General features: G+C 33.1%; 2 protein-coding genes across 3 annotated transcripts; one reads left to right on the plus strand and one right to left on the minus strand.

The window, feature by feature from the left end:
• The first annotated feature begins 1,210 nt into the window (after positions 1 to 1,210).
• On the plus strand, positions 1,211 to 5,141 carry LOC123895709 (ADP-ribosylation factor-related protein 1). 2 transcript variants are annotated; one of them, XM_045946193.1, is made up of 7 exons: positions 1,211 to 1,369; positions 2,170 to 2,381; positions 2,471 to 2,611; positions 3,530 to 3,638; positions 3,777 to 3,838; positions 3,984 to 4,087; positions 4,488 to 5,141. In XM_045946193.1, the coding sequence occupies exons 2-7, from the start codon at positions 2,289 to 2,291 to the stop codon at positions 4,594 to 4,596; spliced, it is 618 nt and encodes a 205-aa protein (XP_045802149.1). In that variant the 5' UTR covers positions 1,211 to 1,369; positions 2,170 to 2,288; the 3' UTR covers positions 4,597 to 5,141. The 2 variants fall into 2 exon arrangements, with proteins under 2 accessions (XP_045802149.1, XP_045802150.1); XM_045946194.1 differs by having other exon boundaries at positions 1,216 to 1,369; positions 2,263 to 2,381.
• Positions 5,142 to 7,466: 2,325 nt separating this feature from the next.
• LOC123895710 lies at positions 7,467 to 8,202 on the minus strand. The gene has a single exon (XM_045946195.1). The coding sequence runs from the start codon at positions 8,154 to 8,156 to the stop codon at positions 7,605 to 7,607; it is 552 nt and encodes a 183-aa protein (XP_045802151.1). The 5' UTR covers positions 8,157 to 8,202; the 3' UTR covers positions 7,467 to 7,604.
• Between the last annotated feature and the right edge of the window lie 3,971 nt (positions 8,203 to 12,173).

Genomic DNA, 12,173 nt, shown 5'->3' on the forward strand with positions numbered 1-12,173 from the left:
AACGTTAGTTTTAGTTGACTGAATTGTGCATGTCATTAAGTGTAAGTGGTCCACCAAAAATCTTATTAATTTTTAAAATTTTAACCATTGGAAGTTTTTGTTATATTTGGAATTAAAATTTAACGGAAAGGATCAATATGACAAACATATATGTCTTCCCAAACAATGGAGTGGTAATTTTGTTCCATTCCATCATTGAATATCCAAACAATGGAACGGAATTTGTGTTCCATTCCGTTCCACTCCATTCCATTCCATTATGTTTCATTCCGCTCCATTCCGTTATGTACCATCAATCCAAACATAGCCTAAGGGACCAATCCGGACTTTTTTTCTTTAAGGGGCCAATTTAGATATTTTTTTCTTTAAGGGACCATTGTGAAACCTAAGATGTCTTTAAGGGAGCAATAGACTAATTAAGCCTTTTATTTTTAGTCCTTGAAAATTTTTGGTTCCTACTTTTCATTCAACTCGCGCATATCATTTGAATTTTTTTTTTCTTTTAGTCATGTTTAATATATTATATAAATCTCTCTCGCAAAAGTTTAATTTTTATAAAAAAGAGATGAATTAAATATGATTTTTTTAGTTTTTTACACATAAAAATTCATAAATAATTCATTTTATGTTAAAAAATTCTAAATTTTTATCGAAGATGTTCTTATATAATATTATAAACTTGAATAGGAAAATTCAAAATTGTGAAAGTTTGCAGGAGTTTTTTTTTTTAAAGTATACAAGAGTTTGATTAAAAATAGCGACCAAAACTTATGATAATTTTTTTTTTCAAGGAACAAAAAGTTTGAAAGAAATTTTTAGGGACTAAGAACAAAATCCTGAAAAACTATAGCAACAAAAACATATTTAAAATGAATTTTTACCAAATTATCTCATCTAAATCCCGGTAAAATTAAAGAGTTTAATTGATATGCACCGACGATGTAAAATAGTTTTACACGATCGTGCAATAAACTACTATCATTTTTTCATGTCATATCAAGAAAGTGTGGTGAAGTGGGGTGATGTGGTGGAAAACATGATTGGTATTGATTGACGGTATAAAATTATTTTACACCATCGATACATATCAATTAAATATAAAATTAAATGAATATAAAAGAATTTAATTTATATGCATCATGTACGTGTAAAGAATTTTTACACCAATGGTGCCCTCAATTAAACTCAATGTAAAATGTATTTTTAAATCACGAAAATGTTCGTTCATGTTTATTTTTCTCACGTTACGCGTTTGCGATAAATAGAGCTTCCAGAACCAAAATCGCCCAATTCCGATCCGATTCCACCGTAATCATCGGATCTTTCTTCAACCGCCGTCTATCGCCGCTCGTTTCCACCGTTCTCGCCGGTAAACCTAATTCCGCCACTCTCTTATCTTATGCTGTATTTTCCTTTTTTTTCTTGATTCCGTGATCTGTTGCAACTGAATTGATTCTATCGAATTGTCACTGTTTCCGATTGTGCCAATTTCTGATTCGTTTCTTTCATCATTTTCACTGTTTTTCATATATCACAAGTTTCTGAAAATTCGAAATTCGTACTTCAGTATTTGTATCATGCATGTGAATGTTTGAATGAAGTGACACTAAGATCTAGCGTAGCATTGTTGATATGCTTAAAATTAGATACACCGATGCATCTAGCGATTCATCTCTTGATTGAGAATTATGTGTATGTTTGGTTCTGCGGTGTAGAGTGAATTGAATTTGTAATATTGATTCTGCAATTGTGAGTTGAAGGTAAAATGGTTTGTATTTGCGTACATTCTTGTAAAAGTGAGTTCAACAATATTATTTGAGTGTAAAAATCAATTATTGGATTAGAAGCTACAATTTCTAGCTTCAAGTTAGAATAAATTCTCAATGCAAAATCAATTCTACTCTAGAGAAACCAAACATGTCAAAATCAATTCTACACCACTAGTCTAGAATCAATTTTGGTTCCTCCAAAAGTGGAACCAAACAAACACTAAAAATGAGAGAAAAATACTTTTTATGTGATGATAATGTTTTTCGGTCAGATTTGTGCATTGGGAAATTGAACATTAGAAATTTCTGATTTTACTAGCATATTGAAATTGGCATGTTTCTGATTAGAGGCATTCTTATTCAAGGAAGGTTATTGATTTTATTCTATTGTTTTCTATAGGAATTCTTTATGCTGATGAAATTGTGAAACAATGAATAGTGCTCGAGCTTTCAAGTAAAATGTCATGAACTACATGTGTTTGTATCCTTGAAGGTTGAGCTAACTTAAACAGGATAAGGATGTTTTCGTTATTTTACGGATTTTGGCAGTACATGTTCAGCAAGTTAGAGCTTCATGTACTCATTTTAGGAATTGACAAGGCTGGCAAAACGGTATAACATTTTTTAATGCCGTATTTTTGTTAAAATTACTGAAGTTTGTTGTGTTGCTCTGAATTGCTATATAATGAATAATTTTGTAGACTTTGCTTGAGAAGATGAAGTCAGTGTACTTGAATGTAGAAGGCCTTCCTCCTGATCGAATTGTTCCAACTGTGGGATTGAATATTGGTCGAATTGAAGTGGCAAATAGAAAACTTGTGTTCTGGGACCTGGGAGGTCAGGTATCAGAAATAGATAGGCAACACATATCTTTGTAAATTCTATAATTATGATATTAGAATGAATTGTTAATTTGATTAGGCAAATTGATTTTGTTCACTTACTCTAGCTTTACGAGCTTCTCATTTCATTCTAGAACTATAATAGCTAATATAATAAACATCTACATAGTTCCTAAAGTCTTTTTTTTTTCTAATGTTTCTTTATAATATCAAAATGCAATTAATGAAATAACAAGAAACTGTTTTCCTTTTCAAAAAATTCTTTGGGGAGGCTACTCAACTAAACTAATTGGTTCCAATTAGTGTGTCTTTTATTTTTAATTATATGTTTTCTATTTTATCTTCAACATCTACATAGTTCCTAAAGTCTTTTTTTTTTCTAATGTTTCTTTATAATATCAAAATGCAATTAATGAAATAACAAGAAACTGTTTTGCTTTTCAAAAAATTCTTTGGGGAGGCTACTCAACTAAACTAATTGGTTCCAATTAGTGTGTCTTTTATTTTTAATTATATGTTTTCTATTTTATCTTCAATACATAAGAACTGTTACTTTATTCATGCTTATTTATGAGAACTGCAAATTAAACTTAGTAATTTGGACCATCAATTTTACCCTTTTTATTGTAACCAAATTTTTTTTTACCCTTTTTATGACACTGAAGCTTGAGCTTTATTATTGTATTGGCGTGGTTGAAGGAGATTTTGTATTTCAATAATTAGTCCAGTGTGCATGGACAACTGATTCAGTACTTCATTTTTAGCTGTAAGCCTGTATACTAGCAGTAGCAGTAGCAGTAGCAGGAATAGAATGTATCATTTGATGCAAATCTCATACGGCCCTCTTTATACTGATCTTGCTATCATTATGTCCGTTTTCATTTAATTAGATGTTAATTTAATTTCCTCACTTATCAGCTTGGTCTTCGCTCAATCTGGGAGAAATATTATGAAGAGGCACACGCTGTAGTGTTTGTTATAGATGCATCTTCTCCCTCACGATTTGAAGATGCAAAGTCCGCACTTGGTTAGTGAGACTTGTTTTTAGTGTTTGTAAATAACTAAATATATACTTCGTTAAGGAGTTGGTTTGCAGTTGCAATAGTAGTAGATATGTTGAAACCAAAGAGCACAGTGGTAATTTAATAATTGATTTGTTTATCAGAAAAGGTGCTTCGACACGAGGATCTCAAAGGAGCCCCTCTATTGATATTAGCAAACAAGCAAGTGAGTGTAACTATTCTCTCCCTGTCCTATAAAACAAATGTTCTGTTTCCTCATTTGTTGTCATCCTTTTTTTTTTGCCGTCTTCGGCTTGTGTATTTTTATCAACACAGTGATGATGGCGTACTTGACATTCTTGCTATTACAGGATCTTCCTGACGCAGTATCATCTGAAGAACTTGCTCGGTATCTAGATTTAAAGAAGCTGGATGAAAGAGTTTACATGTTTGAAGCTGTGTCAGCATATGATGGGTAAGTGAGAGGTTGTATAAATTTTTCAAATCTTAACCTGTGATGATCTATTACTGTTTCATTTTCAACAAGGATCAAGATATCTGATGTAAGGGAAAAATAACCATTAAGCTATATAATAGAGTATTTGTGGAATGGAATTTATTCTGATATGTATATGTTACTACTTTATATTATTAATTAATGGGTGATAGGAGAAATAAGACATGTTGCCTATAAATAATGAGTGGGGTTGAAAAGGGAAGCTAGATATTTGATTGAGTGAATTGGGGCCTTTGGCATTATGAGTGCATGGACCCTTGAAGTTCTATGCTATTGTTCTGTAATTTTGAGGATTTTTCCCTAACTTGTATTACAATTCCAGTTCCGGTTCTTATTACTTTCCTTTGAAATGTTGCAGGCTGGGGATCAGGGAAAGTGCAGAATGGCTAGTGGAAGTGATGGAGAGAAGCAAGAGAACTGAAATGTTGAGATTGCGGGCAGGTGCAATGGGTCCAGGTTCTGCCTAGAGATCCTGACATTAAACTAAAATGACTACTCCATTCATTTATAGTTTTGTATATCCAAATTGGGAAGTACATGATTAGAAGTCAGTAAGAAGAAAAAGGAAACGAACAACTTGGTGCTACATTAGACTGAGCCGTGAAATTACATCATGGTTTAACTTGTAATATCTCTGTTTCATATGAGGCTCAGTCTCCAGTATCACATGGAGCAAGTTTTCTTCAGACATGCCCTATATAATCAATCTGTCAAGTGCTTGGGCTGAAGGGTTTTCTTCTTCTGCCTCCTCACATCCTTTTGTCAATGTCAATTCTAGATTTAAATTTCCTATTTGAATTTGAATAAGTTTAATTTACTTTCCTTCCTGTAGCATTATATGGACACTGCACTGCATTACAGACCCAGGTTGTCTGGTATGGTATTGTGTAAAATACAAGTTATGAAGTAGATAAACTTGGGGTGTAGTTGAATTTTGTGAGAGGAGTCTGATTGGGGGAGCTACATACATGTTTGATTATTATTTTTTTAGTAAAAAAGATTTTGATTTTCACTAAGGCCAAGAATTCTCAAATTCGCTTCATCACCGATTTGTTTGAGCGTTTCAGCAATGCCTCGGGGTTGAAGATTAATCTATCTAAATCCAGGGCTTTCTATTCTACAGGTACTCCTCAAGCTAAAATTAATAAGCTTACTTCAATCTCTGGCATAAGGAGCACTACTTCTCTTGACAAGTATCTTGGCTTCCCTATCCTCAAAGGGAGAGCCAAGCGTAGCGACTTCCATTTCATCATCAATAAGATGCAATCTCGGCTCGCTTCTTGGAAGAATCGTCTTTTAAACAAGCCTGGTAGATTGGCTCTCGCCTCTTCGGTTCTTTCCTCCATCCCCAATTATTACATGCAGGTTTCTTGGCTTCCTCAAAGTATATGTGATAGCATTGACCAAACGACAAGAAACTTCATCTGGCGAGACTCCAACAATAAGGGAATTCATTTGGTGGGGTGGGACAAAATTGCCCGACCTAAGATTCAAGGTGGCTTGGGAATCCGACCAGCAAGGGAGGCCAACATTTGTCTCCTTGGAAAGCTCGTTTGGGATATGGTGCAGTCTTCAAATAAGTTATGGGTCAACCTTCTCTCAAAAAAATACACCATAGGTTCAGCCATTCTTCACACCAATAGTCTTTCCAATGCCTCCCCCACTTGGTCTTCTATAATCCGTGCTAAAAATATCTTAAAAGACGGTTTCTCTTGGCGAGCAGGTTCGGGGTCTTCCTCCTTCTGGTTCAGCCCCTGGAGCTCCTTAGGCTACCTTGGGACCATTGTCCCGTATGTTGACATCCATGATTTGCACCTCACTGTCAGAGACGTACTCACCTCTGACAGCCCTCATTCCCAGATCCTCTACACCCAGCTTCCTCCGCCAGCCTTCGATCTCATCAACAATTTACAGATCAGATTCAATGACTCTATAGAAGACGCTTTTATTTGGTCCAATAACAAGAATGGATCTTATACAGCCAAAAACGGTTATAGTTGGCTCCTGTCCCAAAAAGATTCAGCTAACACCTCCTCCCTCCCTTTTGGAAATGGAAATATGGTGTGATTTATTTATAATTTATAAGTCAGGGAGAAGAACAATCTTGGCAGGGATGTTCTCATAATCCTCACAGTCCATGGACCACATCTACATAAACATACTCTCTAATTTCAGCATTTGTTTGGCTGAATCAAAGGATTCAAGAGTTTTGGTCCTTATCATCACTCCCCTTGGAAATAACTTTACCCACCCCACATTTCTAAAAGACATGTTTTCTCCAAAAGTCGATTTTTGAACCGTGTACTTCTGAACGGCAAACAATTCACTTTTTTTTCTTCATCGGGATGTGTACTTTTGATTAGAGGTAGTGCCCCCACTTACAAATGATCAACAGCAATCGACTCATCGATCCACAACTTGTAAGCACTCAAGTACTTACCATTTTTCTCCACCTTCGATACACGTCTATCTTGTTGCACTGGTTGATGGAGGTAGCAAATCCGCTATTTTCATAGCCGGCTAATAAGTGGGGGGTATCATTAGGGTGGATGAGAGACAAGCCCTCCTCCTGCAACAATGACTAGGATTATATGTATACTCTAGTTTGACACCAAGAAAATAGCTACGCGGGGCCAAAATATCTTGCTGCAATCTTAGGATTGATTTAGCATGGACAACTAGATACTTTCCATATTCATCTCTACATTTCTCTCTATAAGAGATTAACTGAACTTTAGGGTCTATCTAACTTTCTAATTGCTTTGCAAAAATGATGATAGGGCGGGATGAGAGATTTAAATGATAATGACCTTCTCTTGGTAGGGGATTTTGTTTTCTGTTAAACCATACATGAACATTGAGAATTATCAACTACAATCCGAAATCAGTAATCACATTATTTCATATTGGGTGAGAATCACCACCATTGCTTACACCCACTACCCCATGGTTTCCATTAAAATTGGAGATCAACATGAAAAAATGATTAGGTCAAGATTGTCTACCTAGAATCAAAGCAGGGTCTATTGTTTTTTAACAGAGAGGTCACTGCTTCAGAGAAGTCACCAAGAAAAATGAGAAAAACACTACCCTTTACTTGATGTGCATATATGTCGGTCTATAAACAACATAAGCTTAATACATATTCATCATCAATTGGTCAAGAGTTATAATTGATCATGCTTAAAAAAAAATGGATCAATAAATTTATAATTAATCATTTACAATTCAAAACATATTCTAAATAAGTAATGTTAATCCATGTAATGTAAATAATTAATCTAATGTGGCCTTCATTATACCTCTAAGAAAATTCATATTATAAGTTATAACACAATTAAGCATAATAATGAATGGGATTGTTCTGCAATTCATAACACACCCAATAAAGCAAAATACAAAAGCAAGAAATAAAAACGTTATTTCTCACCCATGATAACAAACAAGCTAGAAAAGAAGTTAATTACATTCATATTCAACAGAAATCAGGCCTAATTCTCTTACAAACTGAAATGCAACCTTTATGTTGATCCCTTAAGATCTTAATCTCAGAAGACACCTTCAAATCTTCAAGACTTATATACTGTTGCTTTACCATCCTTAAGGAATCACCCCCAATATCATGAATCCATATATAAGGGTGACAAGTTTCATCATAGTAATACAATAAACTCTTCATTCCCACATTATTGCTTCCACTTCTACTAGGCATATACGTCTTATATATGCGTTTACTTTTCACTCTCTTTGAAGACCCTGGCTTCAAAATATGAACTTTCTTGAGTATTGATCCAACCCTTATTTGTAGTTCCACTGGCCTATCACTGAGGTTCCAAATCCTTGTCCCTAATCCATGGGTTTGTGTCTGATCATAGCAGCTATCAAAGCAACCACCAAGAGGTAGAAGGCTTAAACCTTTCATTTTCCCCATGAGGGAATCCAACTGTTTAGTCATTTTAAGCTTCTCACAAAAAGTTTGTGCTGTTGAAGCTTCATTTGTATCTATATATATAAGTCTCTTAATCATTCATGGCCTTGTAATTGTAATAGAGATGAGTTATTTGGCCACTTATGTCAATATGGATTTAATTTAATAACTATGCACCACTAATATACAAATAGATAAGCAAACGTCCAATCATATCTCATCACATATTTATTTTAGATTTTTGAATAATATATTTATGACATAGTATTACAAAGAAATATGACTCTAACTTGTATTTTAAATATGTATGTTTTTTGTTTCTTCGCATGTTCTCTTCACGGGAGATAATCATGTTCGAGACACGGTCAAACATGAAATATGATTATTTCACTCAGTTTGGATCGAGTTTATGATATAGAAGTATGATGAAATTGGATAGAATTTATTTTATAAGAACTTTTTTTTTCTTTTCGTTATTCTCTCTACATGAAATAATTCTATTTGAAACGCCAACATTAAATGTGAGCAACGCTCTCTATCGAAATCTGATTTATGACATAGCATGTATGAAATATGGCTAGTAATCATGTTCGAGACACAATTGAGCATCAAACGTGAACACTTCTCATTATCAGGATTTAAATATTGATTCGTCACGTTATAAAAGACTAACTAACACCTTCTACCAAAACTTAACTCTTGGTTTTTTTCGATTAGATTAACTTAACTCTTGGTTGGTTACACTTGTTTCTTTATATCAAATTGTAAATAAACAAAAAAGTTATTAAACTCAAATTTTACAATTCTTTAACTCTTTCTCGTGGATCACCCTAGTGGTTAGTAAGTATTTTGTGATGTTGTGATCATAAAAGAAAATAAAAACAGATTATGTAGAGTCGTGCACTTTAGAACCCTCACACTATAAAAACAGATTATGGATCCAAATGGAATTCTGTGCGAAGTTTTGAAGTTGTGACTCGAAAACAGATTTTGTACAGAATTTTGGGGGACATACCTTCACTAAAACGATAATTAATCTCTCTTTGTAACTTCAAATTTAGTGAGGTTTGATTATGTGGAAAAATAACTCGATTACGGTCATTTCGGTATACGTTTGGTGAATTATTGATCCAAATTGAGTTGTGTACGACGCTTTGAAGTTGTGACTCGAAAGCAGAATTTTAGCGGGGGCAAAATCCAAAAAATTATAAAACAGATGGGGTAAAAGTCCGCGTTTTAAAACAGGAGAGTAAAATTCCGATTTAATCAAAACATGGGGTAAAACTGTATTTAAGCCTAGAATAATTATCATCCCTTCCATTAAGGAAATGGTAGGGCCTAATGAACCCCCAAATGTCAACACTAGAAAATAGTGGAAAAGTTTACTTGCACTGACAAACAAAAAATGATTCCTAAGAAACTATTGGCACCCCATATAAAGGATTCACAGATTCATGATAAGGCAGCATGAGGTTGCCTCACTTTTATCACAACTCACAATCACAAGGGTCTTTTTTATTCAATTTCAAGTTTCAAAATAAATAACTTTCTCCTCCAATAAGAAACACATTCCCTTTTCTTTGGTAAGCATTGAGCTCCTAAACTTTTTGGACATACTTCATAGTTAGTAGTTACTGTTTCTTTGGATCGAATTGTATGGTTAAAATTACAATATATCAAATTTTTTCCCTCTATTTATTACTTGGGCAACTATGTATTATTAGAACTCATTTTTCGGATAATTAGAGGGTTAAGACTCCAAAAAAAAATCAAAACAATAATACTTAATGGAAAACAATAATACTCAATTGACAATGTGCCCATATTGGTAATGATAGGTTTGACGCCTTCATTCGGATTCGAACCGGAACCTCACAATGCATGTGATTCAGTGATATATTTGTTACTTTGTCTATAGATAATACATTATATTCTAGTTTAATTGTTTAAACTTCATTGTCTTATAATTCCACTACTAAGTCACATAGCTTAGTTCAGTTGGTATGAACATCACATATATTATGCAGGAACTGGGGTTCGAACACTGAACACTTTACTTATTCACCTTTAAGGTGAAATTTCTAGCTACTAGACTACCAGATAAAAAAATCCATTACTAATATAATAAATGACAAATAAACCGAAAACAATCTTTTAAGGATTTTTTTGGAGAAGAGTGCCTATTTTGAGTCAAAATGTATGTTTCAGTGGAATTTGAATTAGGATTATTTCAAAATATTTACCTTTAATTAAAGTTTATTAATCACTTGAGTTAAATTACAAAACAAAATTATATATTCTGGACAAATAAACAATAATATGTTTATATACTTATATAATAATTTTGTCATATATGGGAACTAAAATGGACACAAGTGTCACGAGTCATATAACCAAAAAATATAGTTTAACCTTCAATATGTTGTATAATGTATAAACCCTGATTAATACTGATGTAAATGTGAATTACTACACATAAAACAGAGAAAAGTACACAACATAGATATTTATTCTGATTTGCAAATAATGCAAATACACATGCTATGATATATGCATCTTGTGTGATATAAAATTTACTATTCTAACAAAAATATAGTGAAAGGTAGGACATATCTTAACGACAACCCATCTTTTTTTTGTTGTGACCTACTCCCCATTTTAGACAATTACCTAGTGGCTAGTTAGTGGTCCAATTGCAGTAATTTTCTACACATGTCACAATGGAAATGTTGTTGTCTCACACTAAAAATCTTGCAGATTTTTATTATAATTTGCATATATCATTTTATTTTATTTTTGCAAAATTTATCATGGATTAAAATCACGTATGTTCCTTTTATCAACAATCACATATATTTCGGACTGGACTAAAATCCAATAATAATAAAAAAAAAGATTCTTTCAAGACCACTAGCTCTTTCCGACCATGTAAGTTAGTAAATGAATCGGAACCATTCGGTGAAGATCATATCATAGTATGTTTTCAGTTGTCCTCCAATTAAATTTTTCATCCCACAAACCTTAATTGTTTTCCTATAAATATTAACTCACGACTTAGGTCTTAATACACTATTCTTAAATTCTAAAAATCGCACACTTACCGAACTTAATTGTTGGAGTATTTGCAAGTACATCGTCATCTTTAAAGAAGTCGATGTCCTCACCTCCTCAATCATCACTGAAGCCGCATATCTCAAATCCAATTCAAACCAATATACATTGAACTTTTTTTTAATCAAATAATAGATATTGCATGAAACTTTTAAAAGCAAAAATAACACCTTAATCCAGATTTGTTATCAAGCCACTTAATGAGTTTAATTGACAATATTATTCACATCATTTATTTAAGTATTTAAATTATTTTCATCTTGAGTAGTAGCACATTTTTCAATAATTTTAAATCTAACTCCAACAATTGCATGCTAACTATAATTAGAGAGATGCTTTCGTTCCCCGAACATTTCTAAAAAATTGAATTTGTCTGAATGCACTATTCTAGATATGGAATTGACAAAAAAAATTTACCGACAAGAATGGTGAATTCAAATATATTCAATTTTTTAGAAATGTTGAGGAATAATATGTGTCGTGCCCGAGCACATGTTGGCACGACCCTTCTTATAATTATCCTGAGGGATTTTCATGTAGAAGTATTGACCACAATGAAATGGTATTGAAAATGAGTACTTTACTTCCACTATGAAGATAAAGGAATCCGAAATTTTTTCTTCAGACCATATTGAGCCGAAAGAGTTTTTCAAGGAATTCTATGACACTAGAACAACTAGTAGCAACTAGCAAGGGTTAAAGTCCCAATTGGTGTAGTGTAGGGTTGAAACTTAGGTACCTATGTAAACCAAACTTCATTCTGCAAGTGGGTTAGTTATTTTCTTGTTATATATGTAAATACATGGTTGGTGACAATACTATAAATAATTAAGGATCAACATGTGAATGAACAGTCCCACATGTATGCAAAATTTGGTTGAAGGCAAAATGACAAGTCACTTTCAGAGTACATTATTGTATTATTCTTATATATTACTATACTATCAATTCATTCTTCCATGAATTTAGTTTAAATATCAGTTATCCAAATAAACAAATAAAAAA

Source organism: Trifolium pratense, linkage group LG7 (genome assembly GCF_020283565.1).
Source record: "Trifolium pratense cultivar HEN17-A07 linkage group LG7, ARS_RC_1.1, whole genome shotgun sequence".
Classification (NCBI taxonomy): Eukaryota; Viridiplantae; Streptophyta; class Magnoliopsida; order Fabales; family Fabaceae; genus Trifolium; species Trifolium pratense.

Excerpts from the sequence above, each read along its gene's own strand:
- LOC123895709 (XM_045946193.1), top strand. The coding sequence starts at position 2,289 with ATGTTTTCGTTATTTTACGGATTTTGGCAGTACATGTTCAGCAAGTTA. Across the intron at positions 2,382-2,470 it reads TTGACAAGGCTGGCAAAACG|ACTTTGCTTGAGAAGATGAA; the intron begins GTATAACATTTT and ends ATAATTTTGTAG. Across the intron at positions 4,088-4,487 it reads GCTGTGTCAGCATATGATGG|GCTGGGGATCAGGGAAAGTG; the intron begins GTAAGTGAGAGG and ends GAAATGTTGCAG.
- LOC123895710 (XM_045946195.1), bottom strand. The coding sequence starts at position 8,156 with ATGATTAAGAGACTTATATATATAGATACAAATGAAGCTTCAACAGCA.